The 25,390-nt window shown below is 46.0% G+C and overlaps 1 protein-coding gene across 33 annotated transcripts in view; it reads left to right on the forward strand.

Annotated features, from left to right (window-relative positions):
* The window catches only part of CACNA1C (calcium voltage-gated channel subunit alpha1 C), a 562,813-nt gene that overhangs the window by 57,617 nt on the left and 479,806 nt on the right, over positions 1 to 25,390 (forward strand). For all 33 annotated transcript variants that reach the window (XM_045588407.1, XM_045588403.1, XM_045588416.1 and 30 more), the window contains exons 2-3: positions 1,255 to 1,576; positions 5,992 to 6,097. In XM_045588407.1, coding sequence (XP_045444363.1) covers positions 1,255 to 1,576; positions 5,992 to 6,097 — 428 coding nt within the window. The remainder of the gene's footprint in view (positions 1 to 1,254; positions 1,577 to 5,991; positions 6,098 to 25,390) is intronic.

Raw genomic sequence — 25,390 nt, forward strand, 5'->3', positions numbered from 1 at the left:
GCGGGCTGGGTGGTTCTGGCTTGGGGTCTCTCATGTAGTTGCAGTCAGATGGTGACCAGAGCAGCTGGAGGCTGGCTGGGAATCTGTCCCTCTGCATTCAGTCTCTATGTAGGGCTGGTGAGCTTCCTCACAGCACCCAGGCTACCTGGTAGGGGTTTGGCTTCCCCGAGGGCTAGTACCCAGAGAGAGTCAGGTGGATGCAATGTTATCGTCACTTCTGTTGTACTTTATTGGTCAAAACAATCACCAAAAGCCAACCCCATTTCAAGAGAAGGGTGTATATGGATCCTGTTTCTCAATGGGAGGCAGATGTCACAGGATTGGCTGATATGATTTAAAACCATCACAGTCCTCTACTCCCTCCTATTAAACCAGCTCTCAATGTCCTGAGGGTTTTAAGGTACCTGGATGTAACCTTACTTTAGTCCGACCCCCTAATTTTGTTATATATATGTTTTGGTGCTCAGGTGCAGAGATTTGAATCATACTCTTCAATTCTTTGGGCATTTGTCATTGATCCATGCAGTAGCTCTCTTATTCATTTCATTTGTTCATTTTTCTTTTTATCTTCATATCCTACTCCCATTTTCCTCCACACCTTCCTTAAACAATCATCTGTTCTCTTTAATGAATATCATTTTATATATTCTTTTTAAAAAATATTTTATTGATTTTTTTACAGAGAGAAAGAGAGAGGGATATAAAGTTAAAACATCAATGAGAGAGAAACATTGACCAGCTGCCTCCTGCACACCTCCTACTGGGGATGTGCCCAGAACCAAGGTACATGCCCTTGACCGAAATCGAACCAGGGACCCTTCAGTCCGCAGACCGATGCCCTATCCACTGAGCCAAACTGGTTTCAGCTATATATTCTTATATAAATGTATTTTAACTTAAATATATTACATTGTATATTTACCTTTCCTGTATCCTGCCTTTCACACTGTCTCTGAGATCTATACATGTTATAATACACATCTTATTCTTATTTCATGTCTGTTAAAATGAGCCAATAGGACTAGAGAAGGGGAATGACAAACAGAAGGTCACACAGCTGAATCAGGACTAGAACAGATTTCTGGACTCTCTTTTCTCAGCATCACACACTTGTGTTTCCATGTGCCCCTTCCAAAGTGCAATAGTTTGAAATAAGGTTTCTAGGTAATTGTGAATCTGGGATCCAAAGAGTATCACAAGCTCTATCTTTGTCTCCCTGGTGTGACTGTTGTCCTCTGTACTCTTCTCCTGCAGGTTCCAACTATGGGAGCCCACGCCCAGCTCATGCCAACATGAATGCCAACGCAGCGGCAGGGCTTGCCCCCGAGCACATCCCCACTCCAGGGGCAGCCCTGTCCTGGCAGGCGGCCATTGATGCGGCCCGGCAGGCTAAGTTGATGGGAAGTGCTGGCAACGCGACCATCTCCACAGTCAGCTCCACCCAGCGGAAGCGGCAGCAGTACGGAAAACCCAAGAAGCAGGGCAGCACCACTGCCACACGCCCACCTCGCGCCCTGCTCTGCCTGACTCTGAAGAACCCCATCCGGAGGGCATGCATCAGCATTGTCGAATGGAAATATCCTTTGTGCCCTGATCTGGGCAGAGTGTGTGCCCCAGTAGGGCCAGCCCCCCAACACGTACCAGCCAGTGGGCTGTGTTGTCCCTGCTGAGCTCGTGTTATCCGACCTGCTGCATCTGCTGGGGTGCTGTAAAACGCAGAGTTCCAGGTGCAGCTCCAGACTTGATGAATCACAATCTTCAGGGATAGGACTTGGAATCTGCTTGTATAAAAAGCTCCCCAGGTGTTTGTTTCTCTGTGTGTGTTTTCATATAATAAGCAACATTTGAGAAAATGAGCTCATCTTACCTAGCTGAGCTTGCCAGAGACCCGCGTGTTGGGTTAAGTGGTTTCATGCTGCTACTGCATAGCCTTCTTTTCCTACCATGTCATGACTCTGGCATACTTTCATGACCTCCCTCTCTCTAGGGTGAAGGAGCCTAGGAAATGCAAGATGGTGGTGGTCAGTGTCTGCAGCTAGTGTCAAGGCATAGGACAGTGATTCTTAACCTTGGCTGCACGTTAGCATTACCTGGAAAGTTGTAACAAAATACAGGTGCCCGAGCTCCAACCAGCATATTTTTTAAATTCTCCAAGTGATTCTAATGTGTAAAGAGGAGATTCTGGCCTGCAGTGTTAAACACAGAACCACTCTGTATAGAAACTAGTGACTGGGTATTTGAGAGAAAATGGCTTTCTTTGAAAGCCTGAGCTCTAACTGTGCAATTTACAGGCCCCTTGGCATCATGGGAATTGTGGGTAGAGACAGAAAGGACAGTAGGTCCACTCCTGACTTTCCCTAGTGATGGCATTGAGCCCCACAAAAGTGACTCTTAGGGTCATATGGTTGGTGACAGACAGGACTAGAACCTGGTATTATTGTTGGGCATTTTTATAGTAAGTCATTCAGGCCTGGCTACCATGGTTCCAAAGGTTCATGATGGGAGTGTTAGATTTCATTCATGAATTTCTAGGGAAAAATTTAAAAGTCTTGGGTAGTAGTTAAAAGGCCAAAGAAGATGACTCGGGGAGAGAAGAAAGTTTGTGTTTAGGAAGAAATGTTAGTTCTATAAATGTTTGAACCCCTGAACTCAAAAGTAACTTTAAGAGAATGCAGTTCAAGCCAAGTGGCTGCTCCAGAGCTAGCCAGTCTGTGGTTCTGGTTCTCAGATGACTGGGCAGAAGGCTCGGCTTTGTTGGCCCCATTAGGCCATTGTCAAAGCTGCTCTCTCAGAATTGTGGAGTTGGAGGGCAGGGGGCCCTAAATGCTGGGGTTCTTGGGGGAGAGGGAGCACTGGGGCCTGGAGAAGCTGCAGAACTTTCCCAGACCGCATAGTTAGCAACTGACAGTGGGGTTTCAAACCCAGGCTCCACAATTCCCAAATCCATGCATTTCCTACAGCCACACCCCCAAAGCACAGATGTTCAGGGGACACCATCCAGTCCCCCTGGGACACAGTGGGATCTGGATCTGGGGCCTGAACACTCATCCCATTGTGGCCTTGCCACCTGATTCCCCCGAGCTTCAGTTTCCTCATCTCTAATGCAATAACCATAGTTGCCTCCCAAAGATTAGCAAGAGCCGTAGAATCTGTGCATCTGGGAGCACCTCAAAAATCTACCTTCGGAGACATTTCAGTGAGTGCTAGTTAACCTCCTGGATTGGATGGGTCCCTGGTGCTGGTGACATATAAAGCCTAGAAAGAAGGGGAGAGAGGAAAGATGAGAGTAATATACAGGATAGGTCGGGGAAGAGTGGTCAGGTCCAGTATGCCAACTTGGGCCTCAGCTACCTCATTGCACTGCTCCCCACAAACTTGGGCAGAGGGGTGCTGCAGTCACTCTCCAAGGGAATGTTTCCTCCATCCACAGGAGAGGAAGTAGACCCAGCCTTGGCATGTGTGTTGGTGGCATTCTCAGATTGTCTTTGAAAGGTAGCTGATGTGTAAGGAGATGGTCTGGCATACTAGCCAGTCAGTGCTTTGAAAGAGTGGAATTTGACCCTGTCATTAAGAAGAGAAGGCAGTTTAAAAAATGATCTGGTTGTCTCGGGTCACTGAACACTTCCTGGGCTTACCTGGTTTTTCACAGCTAATGGCTTTTCTTATCCGCCTGATTGATTTTTTCACTCATAATCTTCCCCAGCTGTAGCCAGTACTTTTAGCATAAGATGATGGATGGATAACTGGATAGGCAAAAACAAAACAAAAAAAACAAAACAAAAAAAACCCCCAAACCCCATCCCCCAAAACAAACAAACAAACAAAAAAAAAAACACCCAACGGTAGCCCTCCTCCACTCTGGGACCAAGCTGACTGTTTGAGGACTGGATCTGTGAGGTCAGGCCTAGTTGTTAATGTGCCCTTGTCCTGGGGGCAGTGAGGGAGCACAGAGGATTAGATGATGGGAACCAAACTGACCAGCCTTTGGGCTGAATGTCACTCTCCTAAGCAGGTGGGGGAAGGCTCAGAGGAAACAGGAGTGTGTAAGAGGGCTGAAAGAACTAACTTCCCTAAATGCTCCAGGGTAACTTCAGGATAGATCAGTGTAGAGTTGTTCTTACACACCCAGACCCTGGAGCTGGGCTTCCTGGGTTTGAAGCCCATCCTTCCACCATCTCTGTAACCTTGGACAAGTTAACCTTTAACCTTTCACTTAGAAATGGGGATGATAATTGTGCATTCCACTCAGGAAATTTATGTAGAGCAGTTAGAACAGTGCCTGGTACAGAGTAAGTTCCCAATAAATGTTAGCTATGTCCTCCCTGTTGCCATCACCATTGTCCTCATTAACATCACCATCATCATCATTGTTCCTTGGCCAACCCAAGGAGCAGCAGGCGTGTTGGAAAAGATGAGTCAGTAAGTCTGGTTCTGATCTTGGCTCTGGTAGTATTTCCCAGCTTGGGGTCTGGGAGAGGTGGTTTTATTTTCTCTGTCAAGTGGGGAGGTTGGAGAGGCCCAGTGCATGCTTTATTTTTTATATCAAGGTACAGAAAATGACAACTTTATGAAGTATGTTTGGTAAATGCACCCCCTGTTGCACCCATATGGCCCAGGGGGGATCAATAACCAGCACACAGCTGGGAAGCCTGGACTAGATAGTCACTAAGATCCCTTCCCAACTCGGGGTCACCTGTTAAAGAAGTTAGAGGCCATCTATGGCAGGGGAAGGAATGCTGGACTCAGAGGGCAGGGAGTCGGGTTTTAGTCCTGGCTGGTCAGGACCTGCTGTGGGGTCACCCTTGGGAAAGTTTCTTAGGCTCTCTGGTCCTCAGAATTTTGGACCAGCTGATTTTTAAGTCTTTTCCTGCTTCAAGATATGTTAACTTGATGAATACAGGTTTCATGTCCTGGGAGATGAAGATGAAGCAGGAATTCTCATCCTCTCCTTCCTTCCTCAGACTCCATAGACTAGGCTAAAAACTTGGCAGTGTCAGGGGGTGGGGGAGGTGAGGCTGGAAAAGTATAAACTAGGAGCTTCCTCTGAAGCCTCCCCCTTTGGCCATTCCTTGTGAGTGCAGGGCGGAGGGGTAGTTTCACTGGAGCTCATTTTTCTCCCGAGGTTGTGTCCTGGGCTGATATTTAGATAAATAAATCCAGGCACAGGATCCCTGAGTGCACTGCTGCTGGTGCGTGGGTCTTGGCTTGTCCTGCTGGATCCCAGCACATCCCAGGGGAAGGGGGAGAGGACCTGGGACGGAAGCCTTATCCCTGGAAGCCAGCCCTGCTGCCTGGGGAGGCTTAGGGGTTCTACATGGAGCTGTGTTTTAAAGAAAAGGCAGTTCCCACCCTGGAAGCACAGTCCACGTGCTTCCATGCTCTTGGGGGTCCTGAGGCCTGGTCATCTTCAGGTTATCTGGAAGTTGTCAGAGAATAGGGGAGAAGAAGAAGAAGAAAAAAGCTTTCTGAACTTCAAATTAAAAGGAGTAAAAATAAAATCTCCAAATTTCAAATGAAAAATCTTAAAGTCTAGTGTCTGCCTTCAGTCCCACTCTGTCCGCCTTTCCCTTCCCAAGCTTGAGTCCCTGGGTGGCAGCATGAAACCACAAGGGGAGGGGTCCCGGGATCACAGGTCCTGGCTGGAGAGGCCCTGCTCTGTAACAGCAATCTGAGCGCACATGAGGGAAAATGAAGGCCGATGCAATCTAAATAAATAAAAGAAGGAGAAAAAGTTTTTAGAAATCTGTGTTTACTCTGGCACGCGACAGGCCTCCACTGCTTTTGACATATTAGGAAGAATTTTGGCGGGGACCCATTGGAAGTACTTAAAAAGGCATATGTTTCTTTTCAGAATACAAGGGGCTTGGAATGTATTGTTTAAACAAAATTCTTATGAATCTTTGATTCATTTAAGAATATATATATATACGTATGTATGTTTGTTTCACTTGTGCTTTCTGTAACATTAACTTCCTTAACTCCCTTCCTCAGACCATTTGAAATAATTATTTTACTGACTATTTTTGCCAATTGTGTGGCCTTAGCGATCTATATTCCCTTTCCAGAAGATGACTCCAACGCCACCAATTCCAACCTGGTAAGTCCACCATTCTGATTCCATGCTTCTCTTCCTTGGCGGAGGAGCGACTTGATCACGCGGCTTCAGGTTGGAATGTGGGAGAGCAGGGAAGCACGCGGGAGACGGGCTTGTACTGTGTACACAGTGCTCAGGTCTCGTGGCTGTTCTGTTCTTTATTGGAAGCAGCACTTGTCTTATCATAGCCTGCTTTTAGAAAGGATATTCCAACTAGGTGATAGTGCGGTTTGTGTGTGTGTGTGTGTGTGTGTGTGTGTGTGTGTGTAATCTCTGCCTGCTGCCACATGCAGCATGCATTACAGGGCAGGTGTTTGTGGAGTGAACTTTTATTCTCTGGTCATTTGTTGTATTATATTTAGGTGCCTCTGTTCATTGGTAGGACTTGGTCAGGTGGTCTGTAGTATCGCATGGTAAATAATTTCTAGGAAGCTTTTAGGGAAGTTTGCTTTTGCAGCCAAGATATATTATTTAGTTAAAAGGGTTTTATTTTCTTGGGGAAAGGCAGCTTTCCATTTGGACTGTTGAGAGGCCAGTGCTGGAGGTTTGGGGTTAGGATTTGTCCGTGGAAAAAGCATGGGGAGTGTTTACTTTTGGCTGAGCATGAAGTCATTACAGAGGCCTTTGCTCCATCTGGGCATGGGAGGAAAGGAGCTCTGGAATGCGGCTGGCAAAACGGGGGCACATGAGGATGCCTCTGCGACAGGCATGCAGGAAAGTCCTGTCCTCCTTCCCGGGCAAAGACGCCTCATGTCTGTAATCCCCATCTTCCCATGTCACCAGCATCTTCCCTTGATGAGTGAGAATGGACTGTCCTATGCGGTCGTTTCTAACAGAAGCTGTGGGGTTACAAGGTTCTCCTTTCCATTGTTGCTAGTGCTGATGACATCATCAGTATAATTCTTTTGCTTTTTAACCTTTGACATTTTCTTTAGCCCTTCAGCAAATAAATCTGATGTACACTTTAAACTTCTCTGCCGTTCCCTGGTTTTAGGGTGAGCCCCCACTCCGTAGTGGGCAAGGTGTTTGCAGTGAGCCAGGCTTTGTGCGTATGGCTTGGCTGGGGGCTATGCTGGTTCCACAGCAGGCCAGCGAGCACTGAGTGATGACACGGCCGGAGTCAGCAGACAGAGCATTACCTGCAGTCCACACAGCCTTCTGAGGTGTGACCTTTCTCTTAACAGTTGAGAAATCATTACTGTGTCAAAATAAATATAAGCAAAGCATCTCCCAAATGCCCCCTGGAAAGGCAGGCACTGATTCCATTCATGGTAAGACTTCTTTTCTGTGTGCACAAGCCCTCCCCTGCCATGGTCCTCCAAAAACCCTGTAGCTGAGCGCATATCCTGCAACTTAAAAAAAAAGAATCCGTGTGCTGTTCTGAAACAAGTGAAATTCTGAGTCTTCTCTAGGCTAAAGTAAGTAGAGGAGTGTGGTTTTGTCTCAGGCTCCAGAGATGACCCCATAGCAGCCTGCACCACAGAATTCACTGGCGGATCAGCAGGGTCACCAGGGGAGCTGCACTAGAGGGGAGCCAGGGCTGGCAGATCCATGAACTCCCTGCCTCCGGAGCAGAGGGGCCAGCTGGAGAGCCAAGGTCATGATGGATTACTCGAGCTAGAATGAGGTTGCCAGGTACGGAGAATGCTGGAGGGACCACGGTTTTTAAAATCACATCCCGGAGTGATGGAAGTGCTCTAAAACTAGATGGTTGCACAACTGTGTAACATGTAACTAAAGCAGGGAAAGAAATGTGACTAAAAATCATTGACTTGTGTATTTACCAAGGGTGAATTTTATGATATATAAGTTACACCTCGATAAAGCTGTTTGTTTTTAAAGAATAACACCAGCATGCAAACCCAAGCTTCTCAAGGCCTCCCCGTAGTAGGCTCTCTATTCCTCTATTTCTTCCAAATGAAGGGTTAGAAGGTGGAGGCAGCCAGTGAACTTTGTCAGTCACGTTGCACTAGGAATTGGGGATACAGAAGACAGTGTGTGGGATTAAAAAGGGGCTTCTAATTACCAAGGCAATTCCTACCTCTTTCAAACTATGGGTTAGGCAGTGATTTACTAAATTAAGGAAGTATGCTCAGGTTACCTCCTTCTGAAACACACACACACACACACACACACACACACACACACACACTCTGCCCTAATTCTGCCAGCTCTATCCTTGAACTTCCTTTGATGGAAATGTATACAAATTAAAAACATTATTTTTTGAGGAAGAGGCTGCATTTGCTATCCCTGCCAGTTCAATTTTGCTCTCTCCTCAGCTTCTTGCTCACTGTCTTCCATTCCATCTCTGAAATGTAATAGAGATGGGTCTCAGTTGGCAAACTCAGCAGGGAAAGAAATGTAACTTTTCCTGTAACTGAACATTATGTCTGATTTGGGACTTCAGGTGGCCCGGTGGCATAAACCTCATCTCTGTAATGCAGGGCTCTCGGGCCCTTCCCTGGAGTCATAGCTTAGTCCTAAGAACAGCTCTAGGCCCCTGCAGCAGGGCTCTTGACACAGTCAATCCACACTGTTAGAATGGCCTTGTCCCTTCATGGTCTTTGATCCATGTAGGCAATGTGGTCTCTTGTTCCCCAGCATGGTGCCTCTCCAGTTCTCAATCTCTCTGTCGCTTCTGAGATTGTGGGACGGGAGATGGGGAAGATTTCAAGTGCCCTTTTGCAAAGACACACTCAGGGTCTCATTCATTTTTGGTTTCCTTACTGATACTTCACTGTTTGCCATCTCGGGACCTTAGTTTGGGACAGAGTCGCCCAATAGGTCTCTTCCAGACTGTCATCAATGCCCTGCCCTATACTCAAATTTCAGTCACATTCTCACTCCTGTTCTCTACTTTTCCACTGTGTCATACCTTCCCTGTGGCAGTGAAGGCCACTGACTAGATTGGGGGCCACAGGGTCAAAGGAGTATTAGAACCTCCTGAAATAACCAAGCAATATCCACATCAGCTTATAGATTGGGATATTATTCTGCTCCACGGACATAATCAACACCAGTTGAACTGGCAAGGATAGCAAATGCAGCCTTGCACTTTCTCCTTCTCTCCACAGCATCTTAGATTATCAAAAGTTTCTTTGCAAAATTCTTTTATTGCTCAGCTTCAGTACATAGTTAATATTAAGTCTTCTTCTGTCACTCTTACAATTTTTTTCTGTTTCTCATAGTTTCTTTCATGCTTCTACAGGAACTTCTACAAGGGTTCTCTCTGGGCCATTATTTTCTCTTTCTATACTCTGCCCTTATGAACTCAGCTACTTTCACAATTTTATAGTCTCTTTCTAGGTAAGTTGTTTCTGGACTTAGGTCTCCAACTCCAAGGGCTCCCAAAAGGCCTGGACCAGTATTTTCTAGAGCAGAGGGGCCTGGGGACCAGTACAGTGATGCCTGGCCACCTTGGTTATTATAACACCTGGAGAGCTTGAACCATGTGGACTCCTATGCTTTAGTAGCTCTGATTCAAATTTAGTAGTTCCAGGACATGGCCTAGGAATCATCTTTTTAAAAATTCCTCATTGGTGGTGGTGGGTGTGGGTGTGAGTGGGATGCTAATGATCAGTCAGGTTTGAGAGCTACTGGTCTCTTGGAGAGAGCAGAATTTGAGTTTAGCAAATCTCTGTCCAAATCTTATTTTCTCTACTTTGTAACTGAATCTTAATCTGAAGTTCTCTAGTCTTTCTTGACCTCAGTTCCCCAGCCTGTTAAATGGAGGGGTCATTTCTTCACAAGGTTCTGGGGAAGAGGAGAAGGCAGACAGTGATCATAAGTACCCAGTTGTAAGTGCCAGGATGTCTTGCAAACATCCATGCCAAGAGTCAGGATGATGTTTGGGAGACTTAAAGAGACAGACCTCGTGTCTAACAGGGAAGATAAATATGGTCATATAAGGGTTCCAAATGTTGGGGAGACATTTTTTGCTCTTGGGAAGGGAATAAGAGAAGACTTCACATGGGAAAATAATTTGAATTGCATCTTGCAAGAAGAGGTGATTTCCAGACCAAAAGAGGCTGAGGTATGCCCATGTGCAGAGGTCTAGTTATTGTGGCCTTTATGACCAAAGGATGGGGTACCAGTTTCCAGTGAATGAAAAGAGCCAGATGATGGCCCATCCCAACAGTCAAACCTAATTGTAGGTAATGAGGAAACCCTAGGGATTTTCAGAGCTGGGGAGTGCTGGGTCCAGGGGTATATTTTAGAAAGGGTGCTCTTGGGGCTCCAGGAAGGTGGCCCAGAGGGAGGCCTCACTGTTTGTGATGAGAAAAGGAAACTGCAGAAGTCCAGACAGTAGTGACAACATGGTGAAGAGGGAGTGGTGGATTTAAGAGGTAAACTTGCCAGGACTTGTGACCAGTTGGATGTTGTGGAACAAAGGGAGAGCTGACTTCCAGGATGGTGATGTGAGTAACTAGGTGCTGTTAGCCAAGAGAATGTCTTCAGGTGAAAGGTCACAGTTGAGGGGAAGGGAATGAGGGGTACAACTTGTGATTTGTTAAGTGAGGAGTCCTTGGAACGTGCAGATGGAAGTGTACAACAGTCAGTAGATACAGGTCAGGAGCTCAGGAGATCGTTCATGCCAAAGAGAGAGACTAGGGGGAGTAGGAGGATGGATGAGGAGGAGTCACAGACCTGGTTCAGAGCACTGTGTCAGGGTGGAGAGTGCGAGGCGGTGACCCCCATGGCTGAAACCCCAAAAGCACCAATGTGTGCAGAGTGGGTGGAGGAAGAGGAGCCAGTAGAGGGCGTGAGGAAGGGCTGGCCTGAGAGGTAGGAGGGGGAAATCTAGAGAGAGGACCCTTAGAAGCTAGGGAAACCATGTGTTGAACAATATAACAAAGGGACTGGTTGCTAGTTCAAACTCGTCTTTATGACAACTCAAGGCCGCTTACAAGAGGACTGGCTTGACTATGAGGAGCAGCCGGGCTCAGGGTTTGGTGTAGGATGAGAGGACGTTGGTAGCCTCGCTGAGGCCCTGGAATAGTAGGTGCATAATGACTGTTTATGGAGCTTCAGTGATGAAACATTTGTCTTGTCATGCCATACTGTGGTCCCCAAATCATATAAGTGCCCCTAAAACGAAGCGTGAGAACTCCCCCATTGCTTTTATAATACTTCTATATATTTAAAAAAAAATAATTGCTGTTTCAGAGTCCTTCTCTGAAAAACAGCGAAGGATTGATGATGATGCACCAACAGCTGTGGTTCTCAAACCTCAGTGCACAAGAATCATATGGAGAGTTTGGTTAAAATGTAGGTTCCCAGGCCCGATCCCCAGAGCTTTCTATTCTGTGAGTCTGGAGTGGGCCCTGGAGTCCACATAGTTAACAGGCTTCCCTGGTGCATTTGATGCAGGACCCAGGACTGCTCTTTGAGTGGTGACCTAGGATGTGGCCAGCGTTATCTTCTTCCACCTCACACTCTCCTGTCTGCTCTTGTCTACCCTCCTCTCACTCTAGGAGAAAGATGAAGTGTGTCAGCTGCCTAGAGGTTTCCCACTGTATTGAGTTCAAGAATAACCTGAAACCGGTTTGGCTCAGTGGATAGAGTGTTGGTTCGATTCCGGTCAAGGGCGTGTGTCTTGTTTGTGGGCATATATATCCTCAGTGGGGGGTGTGCAAGAGGCAGCTGATCGATGATTCTCTCTCATCGATGTTTCTAACTATCTCTTTCTCTTCCTCTCTGTAAAAAATCAATAAAATATATTAAAAAAAAAAAGAATAACCTATGTAGCAAAGTACACTCACACATTAGAATTACACACACTTACAGATTCACATCTGTCCTTACCTTGACTCATGCTTTCTCTCACAGGATTTTTCTTTCTTCCACCTACTTAATATAACCCCCATGTATTTTTCTAGTACTTGCTTTCCTCTCTTTCCAAGAGATGAAAAATATTTCAGTATGGAATTTTTAAAGGTCTTTTTCTCATTATTTACATAAAAGTCTGTTTGTGTTATGCTCCGTCAAACATATGCCTTTGCACCCAAATCCATCATCTTTGTTCTTTTCTTTATGCAGATGAAGAATAATGAAACCTGAACTGGCCTGTGTCATGGTGTTTCTTTATTATTCACAGTCTTGTTGTTGGCAGTGACACTTACTATGCAGTACATCATTTATAGTATAGCAACTGTAAACCCATACTATGAATAGCTGGTACCTAGGAGGTAAATTGTATGTATGATGTCTGTTGAACAACCCCTGTGAGCAGAGCGACCTCATTGTGTGTGGAAAACTCCCAGTTCTCTGCAAACCCCAACATCCACAAAAGCTTGGCTTGAGTGAAATATTAAGAGGATATATTTGGCATTTGACCTTGTGCAAAGAACAGTGCTGTGTACTTTCTGAGCAAGAGCCAGGCTTTAGGCGGAGGTGGAGAACAGAGGGAAGGAGCAGTTTGGGCCTGGTGTTTCTTCTCCTTAGGCAGAGGAAGGAGAGAGCTCAAGGGGAATGAGTTCATTAGGGCGCTCAAGCTAGGCTAGGAAGGAGGTGGGCTGTCAGGTTCCCCCCCCCCCCTTTTTTTTTTGCTGTGAAATTGGGGCAGTAAATAAAAGTGGCATGGTAATCAGGTTGTGAGGATTAAATGAGTTGACGGAGGTAAAATGCTTAGAAAAATGCCTCGCACGGACAAACGTGTGTTTCTTTGGAACTCAAAAACCAGCCCCAAGTTCCTAAGGTTCAGTCAGGATCAGTGGCACTTCAAGCTGGCTTTTGCCTCGGAAGTGTGGGAGAGGAGACCCCAAAGCTCTTGTTTCTGGCAACTCTAACCCAGGAAGACCGGTGTCTGTGCACACCTCAGTGTTGTTATCACGCTACTACATGGGGGAGGGGGGGAACAGACATGCATTTGGGGCGAAATATGAGTGCAAAGGGACAACCCTGAGTGGCCTGTGGAGACCCCACCCCCTCCCCCACAGGTGGGACAATCCTGCTCCTAGTGTAGGTGTGCCTGAGGCACTGCGAAGATTAGGTTCCCCCTCTCCTAGACAGTGCTGGATTGAAGACGGTCGCACGGGGTCCTGCATTTAGACCACCAGAGTTCTGAGACGAGTCTGAGGCCTTCCTACCAGGCTCTGAGAAGGATATGAGGCCCCAAGTCGGAGCCTCTACTTGACAAGTGAATAAAAATGCCAGTTGGGGTGTCCCTAATCTTCCTACCATGAGCAGTGATTTCTTTTATCATGAGATTTGCCTGAGAGCACGAAATCTTTGTGGGGCTCTCATGCATCAACAATAATGATCATAACAAAAGGAGATTTATTATTGCTCTCTTGTATGTGTTATCCTTAATGCACCAGGCACACACAGTACAGGGTTATAAAATACGCTGACAGATAATTGCAGATAATAAGCCACATGGCTATTGTATCATATGCTAATTCTCTCTGCTGGGTGGTGAGTGGGGAGAGGGGGTAGGGGAAGCAGCAGTAGAGTGTGTCTTTAGATGAGAGAATTAGGTTGACACCATCTGTTGGGAAGACTGAGTACATCTCCCCTCTGGGGTTCTGATTGAACTGTCTGAGTGGGACCTGGGCTTGGGTATGTCTTAGCCATTCTGAAGCCAGGGTGGTAGGGGCTGACCTAGGAAGCAAGATGGGAAATATGTGGTCTGAGGTCAGTCACTTAACCTTTCTGTGTTTCTTCTGGCAAGTGGGAGTCATAAAACTTGCTTAGTCATAATAATTACCTTTAGTGAGTGACTACCAAGTGCCAGTGCCTTGCCTACAATATTTCTAATGCCCACGACAGTAAATTATATTATCTCTTTACTTGAGGACAGAGAGTTTACCCCTCTTGTTCACTGCTGTGGTCCAGGGTCTTGAGCGATCACTGGCACATGCCAGGCTCTTGTACATACGTGTTGCGTGAATTAATGGGTGAGTGAGTGAACCCTGCCAGGTAGTGAGTTTTTATTTCAGATGAGGCTACAGTATCCCACAGAAGTAAAGTGACTTGGTGAGTGAGTGACAGAGCTATAATTTGAACTAAGACTGTATGGACCCATTTCTTGGGCTATTGGCTCCGTTCTCTGGCATATATAGCATAGAATGAGGTAGATGTAAAAATGTTTTAAATAATTATGTACAGTGTCACAGGTATTAACAGGTATTAAATAAAAACTTGATTATGTTGCAAAATAAAATTGGCAAATGCTGAAGTAACCGAAGTTAAACAAATTACTTTATTATAAGTCTCCTCAGAGTCTTTAGCACTACTTAGGAATTTTTTTCTGTGTGCAGACTCTGTCCTATGTGCTTTGTGTAGATCAGTGCAGTTAAGCATATTATAACCCTATGAAATAGTTACTATGATATGCAGGTGAGGGCACTGAAGCTCAGGAGTGGAGCAATTGGCCCTGTGAAACGTAGCTGTGAAGTGACTCCATTGTCACATAGATGGAGGCAGTTATGTGCAGATGTATGTTCTTAGCTTTGCCTCCTGTGTGTGAAAGTGCCTGGGCTCTCTGGACCAGGCAGGGTGTGCACTCCCTTTCCAGCCCTCCCCTCCCCAGGCAGCTTGAGGAATGGTGTTCTTTGGAACACACTGTGGTAAATATGCTATAATAATGCAGTGGTTTACAGCCACAGGCAGAAGGGAAAACTGTGCCCAAGGACTGATGCCATAGGACAGGACAGAGCTGGGAGTGTGACAGGAGAAGGTGCAAGGCCAGGGTAGCAAAGGAGGCCTGCGAGGCGCACCAGGTTCCACAGGAGCTGGTGTTCCAGGCGGGAAGGCCAACTCCCTGGCGAGAGTTGTGCTTCATCTAATCAGCATAAATCCATGGAGGGCCTGGGGCATTGGTTTGACTCAGAGTTTCCTCATTAAATATTTCAGAGAAGACATTGTTTGCTCCACCTTTGCCAGCAGGTGGGCAAGAGGAGACAATGCTTTGAAGTCTAAATATGGTGATTCCTCTTACTCCTTTTGTACCCATCTGTACTAACTTTGGAGGGAAATGTTTCATATATAGTCACACTTCTTGTTATGGAAAACCTTTCATGTCCAAATACCCCTCCCCTTTTTTTTAATCAGAAAGGAATTTAATATCAGGTTGCAAGAATCTCATGGGAACCTAAGAGCAGCCAACAAAGCCCTGTCAGTACCCTAGAAACTGAAAATTTACCATTTATTTATTTATTTTCCTTTATTGATTCAGTTATTATATATGTGTCTTTATCCCCGTGTTCTTCCCCCATCTCCCCCACTCATGCCCTCACTCCCCTGGTGTCTATGTCCTTTGGTTAGGCTTCTATGCATGCATACAAGTCCTTTGGTTGATCTCTCCCCCTTACACCCACCCTCCCCTACCTTCCCTCTGAGGTTTGACGGTCTGATCGATATTTCTCTGTCTCTGGATCTGTTCGTGTTCATCAGTTTATGTTGTTCCTTATATTCCACAAATGAGTGAGATCATGTGATATTTATCTTTCTCTGATTGGCTTATTTTGCTTAGCATAATGGTCTCCATTTCCATCCATGCTGTTGCAAAGCGTAAGAATTCCTTCTTTTTTACTGTAGTGTAGTATTCCATTGATGCACCACAGTTTTTTAATCCACTCATCTGCTGATGGGCACTTAGGCTGTTTTCAAACCTTAGCTATGGTAAATTGTGCCGCTATGAACATAGGGATGCATGTATCCTTTCTAATTGGTGTTTCTGGTTTCTTGGGATATTCCTAGAAGTGGGATCACTGGGTCAAATGGGAGTTCCGTTTTTAGTTTTTTGAAGAAACGCCATACTGTCTTCCTCAGTGGCTGCACCAGTCTGCATTCCCACCAGCAGTGCAGGGGGGTTTCTTTTTCTCTGCATCCTCGCCAGCACTTGTCGTTTGTTGATGATAGCCATTCTGACAGGTGTGAGATGGTACCGCATTGTCATTTTGATTTGCATCTCTTGGATGATTAGTGACTTTGAGCTTGTTTTCATATGTCTCTTGGCCTTCCTTATGTCCTCTAAAAGTATCTATTTAGGTCTGCTGCCCATTTTTTGATTGGGTTGTTTTTCTTTCTTTTGTTAAATTGTATGAGTTCCCTATAAAATACAAATCCCTGAATCACATAATTTTTCTGAACACATTTCATCCTTTTCTTGAGAGTGCACAGTCATTAGAAATTTCAGTCATCAAAACTTCTGTAAAAACTGGGAGGCCATTGGGAGGACGGAGGCACCTCCAGATGGTCCAGGTACACTCTTTGGACACAATTGTCATACACTCCCCCTCCTTGTGTGTGTGTGTGTGTGTGTGTGTGTGTGTGTGTGTGTGTGTGTTTTGTATGTGTGTAGTGGGGGAGGGGAGGTCCTGCCTGTGCCATACTGACCCTTTTAATTTGCTGCTCCCCCTCTCCTGTGGGCTTGGAAACCAGGTGACCAAATCCATCATAATTATGTGCAAAGCAAGAGTAAATAGATTCTTAAAAAAAGAGGGAGAGAGAGAGAGTAAATAGATTCTGATTGAGGAGACACATTTATGAATAAAGTGCATTAGCTTTAATTTATGGATTTTATGACATTGATTTTGGCTTCTCAGAAGTGTTCCTCCTCTTTATTCCCTTTGTTCTTATTGGTTTCGCTATGATTGAGTAGGTAGATTAGTGCCTTCCAACTAATGATAATAGCAGCATTAACAGCCGCCCTCATGATGCCTATACTTACATTGTTGGTATTACTCTACGTGTATCACAGTGTTAACTCATTTAGTCCTCTCAACAACCCAGGAGTCCTGAATTATTATAATCATCCCATTTTAAAGATGAGGAAAATGAGGCACAGAGAAGTGAGCTGACTTGCCCTAGGCCACTCAGCTATGAAGTGGTAGAACTAGTATTCCAGCCCAGGTGTGTGTGTGGCTCTTCAATCTGTGTCCCTAACTGCTATGCTATGTGACCCTTCTAAGGTGTATAAGGGAGAATATTTTGTTTAGAATATGGCCCTTTAAGTATTGGGATCTCAGTTAATGTGTATGTAACATGAGATGATCTCCTTGCCAAGGGCCACCAAAGGAGAAGCCACAAAGAACTAAGGGGATGAAGGTCTCAGATTGTTGGTGTTTGTGAAAGTCTTTGGGCTGTGACCCCAGAGCCCCTTGCTAAGGCCATTTGGGAAGTGTGGGAGGTGGGTGAGGAAGAGGCTCATTTCCATCCATCACTGCCTGAGTGGGGAAACTTGGTTTTGAGGCCCTTATTCTCCCAGGGACCAGGGATTCATATTAGCTAATATCTTTGACCAAATAGGCCCAGGTCTCCTCCTAAATAGATGATAACCTTTGTTTGGGGTGGGGGACCCAGAATCAGCCTAACTTCCGGAGACTCTTGCATTCTGAATGAGCCTTCTTGGGACTGAGTCATTAGAGGCAGGTCCTGGGAGCTACCTGGGTCTGCATGTGAACTGGGAGCTCTCTTGGGACCCCAGTCAATACAGTCTAGTGGCAGGGGCAGAAGCATCAGATGTGGGGGGAACTCAGCCTTGGACAAGATCCATGGTGTAAGGCACATGTGTCAAACACAAGGCCCGCGGGCCAAATCCGTCCCGCCAGGCCTTGCAATGTGGCCCGCACCGCGCTGTCATCACTGCACTCCACTGCGTTTCCATCACAATGACAGTTTATGACTGTTCAGTAAACCATTCGGCCCGCGATTTAGGCTGGATTTTAGATTTTGGCCCCTTCTCTGATTGAGTTCGACACCCCTAGTGTAAGGCCTCATGGCGTCTGTTCCATGTCTGTGCCTTTAGCTGCTACACTACATGAAGGCATTGTAGAGCCTTGGCCTAGATCAGAGGGTGGCGTGATGGGCAGCGAGAGGGCCTGGGGGAAGGGGGACCATGCTTCTGCATGCTAGCCCCCAATTAGCCACCGACTCCTGGACTGGCCTTGTCACTCCACTTCCCCAGACATTAGGTTTCTTGGCTGTGAAATGAAAATATGTTCTATCTCAGACACAGAAAGGTTCAAATGAGAGGATGTGTATAAATGCTCTGGAAAGCACAAAGTACCATATAAATGTAGCTGCATCATCACAATAACTGTTATTACTGTTGTTAAAAGTAGACAGATACATTCTGTCTCTGATTTGTTTACTCCTTTTTTTTCTGGCATATTTCTAACTCTGTGAATGTTCTCCCTCAACCTCCTCTCAAGATAACAGAGATGCAGAAGAACTAAAATCCAAGCTCCAAATTTAGTTCCTGACCTTTCTGAGCTGGATGTTGAGTGGTGTGGCCATACCCTGCTTGCTGCTGAGAGCTGAGCTGGGCTGCTGGAGCCTGGGAAAGCCAGGCGAGGGAACAGCTGCCCTGCCCTTGACTTTGAGAAGGCCTTGAACCAACCAGTTCAGGGAGCAGGTTGTTTTTTCCTTCGGTCTAGTTTAACTCTGGCGCAGCTAAAATGTGGCCTGGGAAAGGCTCTCTTGCCAGTGTGTCTGAGCCCTTAGGATCAGGGTCAGACATTGAGAGTCGGGAAGGATGGTGTGTCCACAAGCAGACCTCGTGGACAAAGCTGGTGGGGCTTTGGCAGATGTGACCGTAGTGCTGTAGGACTCATGGTGGGTTAGGTTGTCACAGGACCAGGGAGCACAGACCTCAGATACTGGTCGTGTTGGGGAGGCCAGGCAGCAGGGGTGGATATCATAATTGAGAGCTGGGTATGTACACTGTGGGAAATGCAGTTGTGTTTGGATCATGGCAGTGGGACAGGGTTGATGCAATGGGCCTTACAGAGAGAGACATGGAAGGGCAAGACACGACTCTGAGTCCCACCCTCCCCAGGCTAACAAGAGAGAGAGAATGACCCAGGCAGTGGTGAGTTCCCCACCAGCTGGAGGTGGCTCCTACTTTCCCCGTCGACCGGAGGAGTATTCCCAAAGTTGGCACACGGTGAATAGCAGCTGGCCTCTGACCAACAGTGAACTCACAAAGGCTTTGCTTCAAGCCATTGAGTTTGTGTTCATTTGTCACGCGGCAGTGGAAAACCCATGTACCGCCTCTCTTTGCTTCCCTCTTGTGCTTACCCTCCGGGATTGCTGGGCTGGGCAGGTCTTTGCCCCTTCACTTTGGGGCTTCTGCCCACATTGTTTCCTTCTGGATCACCTTTTCTTCCCCTTTGCCCAGCTAAATGCAACTGGTTGTCAATGTCTCAGCCTCCTTATTGCTCTCTGGAAGCCTTCTCTGATCCCCAGAAAGCAACGCTATGCATCTGTTCTCCTGGCTGAGTATTATTCGTCCTCCAGGCACAGATTAGCATCACTTTTGGTAGGAAGCTTTCTCTGCCCTCCACGTTTCCATGGCATTCTAAATATCCCTTCTCAGCCCTTTGGACCTCCCATTTGCCCCTATGTGTCTCGACAGTGCTCATTTGGTTCAACTGCCATACAAATCACCATAAATTTGGTGGCTTAAAGCAACAGAGTTTTCTCTCACAGGTCAGGAGGTCAGAAGTCCATATCGAGGTGTCGACAGGGGTAGTTCTCGGGCATTCTGAGGCAGTGTCTGTTGCATCCTCTCTCCCAGCTTCTGGTGTTGCTGGCAGTGGTCGCCTACAGATACATCCCTCCAGCCCCTGCCCACCTGACCATCACCTCCTCCAGATGTTTGTCTCTCTGTGTCCCGATTTCCTCCTCTTCTAAGGACACCAGTCATTGCAACTGGGGCGGTCCCTAACCCATCTTTACTCAATGGCATCTGCAAAAACCCTTTTTCCAAATAGAGGCACATTTAGAGGTACAGGGTTGGGACTTGAACAGACCTTTTTGATAGACACATTTCAATCCAGAGAACTCACTAGCAGTAAGATGCATGTGAGCATGGCTCATCGTCTGCCCAGTACCCAGCACAGTGCCTCCAGCCATAGGAGCACAACCTGTGTCTGCTGAGTGCCTGGCGGTGCAGTGCGGGCAGGGTGGGCTCCTGCCGGCCTGTTATAGCAGAGCTGCCTGGTGGACAGCAACTTGGGTGGCAGAGGAATCCCGAGAGCCCCCAGTAAGGGGTCTGTTCACTGCTGCAGGCAGTTTCTTGGGGATGTAGACAAGAGGCTCCCAGTACTTGATGTGGACTCTGTTTGAGGCCTGTTGTTGAAAGAGATAATGCACTCAGTGAATATTTGCTGATTAAATAACTGTGTGTGTTTGCTAGTAAGAGAATCTGTTCATGGAGGGGGTCCTGGAGAGGGGCAGTGTGTCTGAAACAGCGGTCACCAACTGGTGGTCCATGAAGTCCGAAAGGTTGGCAATCGCTGGTCTGAAACACCAGAGGAAGAGCCAGGAGCCTTGCATCTCAGACCCTTCTCTGTTCCTCACTGGTGAGATGACCTTTGGTAGTGTCTTTGCTACTCTGATCTCTGTTCATTTTTGATAACCCTTTTGTATTTTTTTAAAATATATTTTATTGATTTTGTACAGAGAGGAAGGGAGAGAGATAGAGAGCTAGCAACATCGATGAGAGAGAGAGTCATCGATCAGCTGCCTCTTGCACACCCCCTACTGGGGATGTGCCCGCAACTAAGGTACATGCCCTTGACCAGAATCGAACCCGGGTCCCCTCAGTCCCCAAGCCGACGCTCTATCCATTGAGCCAAACCGGTTTCAGCCCTTTTGTATTTTTCACATTGTGGTGCTTTGCCTGATCAATAGACCATTTAACTCCTGAGTGCCTTCGTGTTCTAGGCTAGGGCTGGAAATACAGAATGTGCAGAAATTGATAAGGGTTCTGCCCTCCAGGAGGTTACTTTCTGTGAGGTCAGTCAGTAAACAATGAGGCAAATTAATAAATAATTTCAGAGTACTATCAACACTACAAAGAGAAATGCATGCGAGGCTAATGAGAGATTTTGGGGGAAGGTGGTTGGGTGGGAGGGTGGGTCTCTGTGAGTTGTGGTCCCTGAACTGATATGTGATGATGAGAGGGACACTAGAAGGCTTATGAGGGAGCCTATGGAGGGAGCCTATGCCAAAGCCCCTGGAGGTCTGGTGAGTGTGGACAGAGCACATGGAGTGAGCTAAGGAGGTACTGAGAGGAGTGGAGAGGTGGACAGGGCCTGGGTCCCATAGGCCACGCTGCGGAGTTCGTGTTTCATGCGAAGCATGGGGGTGGCTGGTCCTGTTAGCTCACAAAGGCCTCCAAAAGAGCAGGGAGTATTTGGAAGAGGGGTAGGGGTCAACAGAAAAAGGTGAGGGTCACTGCCTGTTCAATAGCATCCCAACAGTGATGGATGTGTTGCCAGCAGGCCTGGGTCAGTCTTACCAAGAGAAGAAAGCCCTGGAAGGTGCTGAGTCACAGAAACATGTCACAGGGACCTGTCAGAATGCTTCCAGGACAGGGAGGCAGGCTCCTCGGTAGGCAGTTTTCCTGACATTTCTGTGCAGTGTGGTCTCAGTGATCCAGCTTAGTTACCTAGCAACGTCTCTCCATCTAGATTCACAAGGGGAACCTTTTTGGCCTTTCCATGAGGGTAAGTGTGAAACCCCCTGTGCCCTGTGGGTTGGAGAGGTTTGGGCTTGTCAGTGTACTCAGCAGGCTGCCCCAGGGCATCTGGCCCTCACAGCATTTTGCTCTCAGAGGAAAAGGACCTCAGTGCTCTGGATGGCCTTGATTTCTGTATGTCTGGAGTGCACTTGGCCCTCATCCGTCAGGAGGGCGCAGTCAGCCTCACATAAACTAATCACCAGTCCATGTGAGGATCTCATGAACCAGAAGCCCAAGATTTGGAGAAGTAATGTTAGCAGGGTGTCCACTCCTGTCTATTAGTCCCTTGGCTGGGAAGTGCTGCCAGTTTAGCACATGACTCAGGTGTGGGGAGTGAGCCCTGAGGTGGGTGATCCCTGCGCTGGCCCAGGCATAGTCACCACCTGCCCGCTTGCCATTGCGATGATTCCTAGTGTGCACGAGCACTTCTAATGCACAGCTCTGCCCTGCTTGCATCACCTCATTCAGTCCTCCACCCCTGTAGGAAGTACAGGCACTCTTATCCCCTGTGACAGAGAAACAGGCCAGAAAAGTGGATGACTTGCCTGGGTGATTACACCAGACAGCTAAGAGCCCAGAGCTCATGCTCTTGGGCTCTCTTCTGCTTTGGCAAGTGGCTTCAGCTGGCTGGCCTTGGTTTGCTCATCTGTAAGATGGGTGATGAGATGATCTCTAAATTCCAATGCTAATGTTACGTGAAGTCCTCTCATGAGCCCAGCAGAATATAAATTATTGAGAGCACCAAAGTCCACATTCCAAAGGGAGGAAATGATAGCATAATCAGTGAACAAAAATTATTTTTAGTAATTGATCAGAAAGAAGGCAAATCAAGGATTTGCCCTCCTCTTCCCCTCCACAATGGGACATGCCATCTGTATGTTATAAGTTGTATCTTTAAACTTATAATAACTGGTTCTAGTGCTGTTTGAAGAAAATAACCACTGTAGGCTAGTTGGTTGTTCCATCCAACAAAGATGAACTGAGCCTTACTCTGTCTCCTGTAGCTGGCTCAGTGTGAACATTGAGAAAGCAGAACTAAGATACAAAAAAATTAGGTGTTACTATGTAGGATTAGTGGTAATATGATTAATAGAGGCCAAAAGGGACTTAATTGAAGAACTTGGGCTTGAGTGAAGCTTACAAGATTTTGGAGGAATTGGCTAAGCCCATGGTAGGAGTGAAGGGATTCCAGGTAAAAAATAGGAGATATAATTCCATGCAAGAGGTAAAATTTTGACATAGAAACATGAGTTCTCAAAGTTCAAGTTGAGAATGTTCTTGGGGTGATCTGCATTCATTCATCAATAGAGATTGAGCACCTGTTATGTATAAGACATAGCAGTGCTAAGACACACATTTCCTGTCCTCCTGGGACATCATTCTATTCAAGGAAGACAGGTATTCCACATCTAATTAAATTACTAATTATTCAAGTATAATAGGCCTCTAAAATGTTTATGTTTGGGTGTGACTATATTTGTTTTCAATTAATATTTTTCTCAAGCTATTGAAAAATAAAGCTGGAACTAATAATGGTCACTTTATTGTATGGAAAGGAGGGCTGTATCATAAAGATGCCATTTCTTCTAAATTAGGATTAAAAATATTTTAGGGTAGGTTGTGGAATTTTCCATTGTGCTAAAGTGGTTTCTAGATTAGAAAACTTGAGACTTGCTTAATTAAAAGGATGAAGTGTGAGGAGGAAATATAAATCTCTATGGAGGAAGAGATTGTTATTTGAAGCAAGGTCATACCTGTCATAGGTACTAGGAGAAGATTCCAGAAGGAAAGGAAGCATATTCCAGGGGAAAGACTTAAGCAGTGTCTGGCTCTCTGCCACCTTAGAGGCTGGAGGGCAGCGCTGCACTGGGGAGACTGTTCTGGGAACTCAGTCGGCAGCCAAAAAACGTTTCCGCATTTAAAGGGTGTGTTCACTGTGGGAAGATGCTGAGCCTGTAAGTGCTGCCTGCTGTCAACAGGATGATTTGAAATCCTGGGTTGCCAAAGTCACTTTTTCTCTCTGTATCTAGCCATTTCTAGTAAAGCTTGTTTATTTTTGAAAAAAAAATTTTTTTTTGTTATAGTCATTTTATCCTTTTGGGATCAGGAGGGTTTTCTGCCTGAATCAAATGTTTTTTTTTTGTTTTGTTTTGTTTTTTCCTTTTCTCCAATGTAGGATTCTTGGATTTGGCCTTTTGGAGCTAACTAATAAAACTCTGTGTTTATTCTGGTGGACCTTTGCTTATAGTTAGAACTGTTTTATATCGAACATTTGTAATTCTATAAATTGAAATCAGCTTTTCTTCTTTAGATATAAAACCTACTCTTGATTACATTTCTAGTGACAATATATCTCTTGTTGTAGGTTTATACACGTGTTTGCTTATTCTTTTACTTTTCATCCTTTGCTCATTCAGATCTCATCCATTCAGTATCTTCCATGCACCAGGTCCTGGGCAAGGGGCAGTCAATTATTGAATGTTGGGAAAACACTATATTAATCTGGGGTTTGTGAAAAGCTTGTATTTTCCTGGTGTTTGTCTTTCTTGCTGAATTATCTGGCAGTTCTGGCCTAGCCTTTCAGGAGTCTGGAGAGGCCCTGTAGCCTTAGAGAAAGTGCTGACCCGGGACTAGACATGCTAACCTGGCTCTCTGCCCTAGGGCAAGTTGCCTAATCTTTCTGAGCCTCAGTTTCCATCTGTTACTTGGGGCTAATTATACCTACTTAACTCACAGGCTTTTTGTGGGAGCATTATTTCATTAGAGATAATGGTTTTAAAGCTCTTTGAAAATTGTGCAACATTATGCAAATGGAAAGTATTGTTATTCTTGTTATTGAGTACCTAATTTCACACCAGGGGTGGTGACAGTGCAGGAGATAGGCCTTCTCATTACCCCTCCCTCTGTCACTGTACTGGGTATCCAGCTTGCCTTTGTAGTTCAGGGGGATGGGGATGGGGACTTCAAGAAGGGACCAGAGAACGGGTTCTGCCCTGGAGTTTAGGATTAGATTCAGTGACAAGAACCAGTTAGAGAATCATGTACTAGCAATTGAGAGAACTGAGAGGGGGCTTGTGAATTTCCCTGTGATTCTGGTCACACTGAGGAAAGGTTGCATTTGGAAAGTGGTGTTTGAGTGTGGCTGTTATCAGCATCAACATCAGAATCACCTATCATTAACAAGATAAAGACAATGAGTACGATTTGGTTGGCGAATTAGGATATACAGTACCAATTTTTAGTACTAGGGCCAAGACTGTAAAGCCAGAGGAGAGCACAGCCTGGGTGGAGGCCACCTGGAAGGGAGAATGAGAAGCAGGAAACCTTGACCAGGAGGAAGGGCGGGATGAAGACAAAAGCAGAACCATCTGCAGAGACATTCCATGTTTCTCTTTTTGATAGCATTGGATTATTTGTTTTTCCATTAAGCATGAAGAGAACACTGTCTCCTCTCAATACTTCATTTTGTTTACCTGCCCCTTAGGAAGATCAGCATAAAACCCCTTTCACAGAAGGGGTTTTGTAGTAATTTGCCTTTGATATTTCAGGCCATGAGTCATTCAAGGTAAATGTTTAAGGGTTAATATGACCAAAGAAGGGCTAGATGTGTGTGTGTGGGGGGGAAGAGGGATGGAAGCAGGGAAGAGCCTGGGTCTCCTATGAGGGGGACTGAGAGAGAAGCAGACAAGTCCCCTTGAAGAACACTTCGGCTCCTTCAATTATCAAAGCAAATTCATTTCACTGTAAGGCATATCTCTGTCCTTATGCCTATCTCTATATCTACACAATTCAGTGCTTTAAGGATGAGGCTGGGATTT

The sequence above is a fragment of the Pipistrellus kuhlii genome, unplaced genomic scaffold, assembly GCF_014108245.1.
Source record: "Pipistrellus kuhlii isolate mPipKuh1 unplaced genomic scaffold, mPipKuh1.p scaffold_m20_p_3, whole genome shotgun sequence".
NCBI lineage: Eukaryota > Metazoa > Chordata > Mammalia > Chiroptera > Vespertilionidae > Pipistrellus > Pipistrellus kuhlii.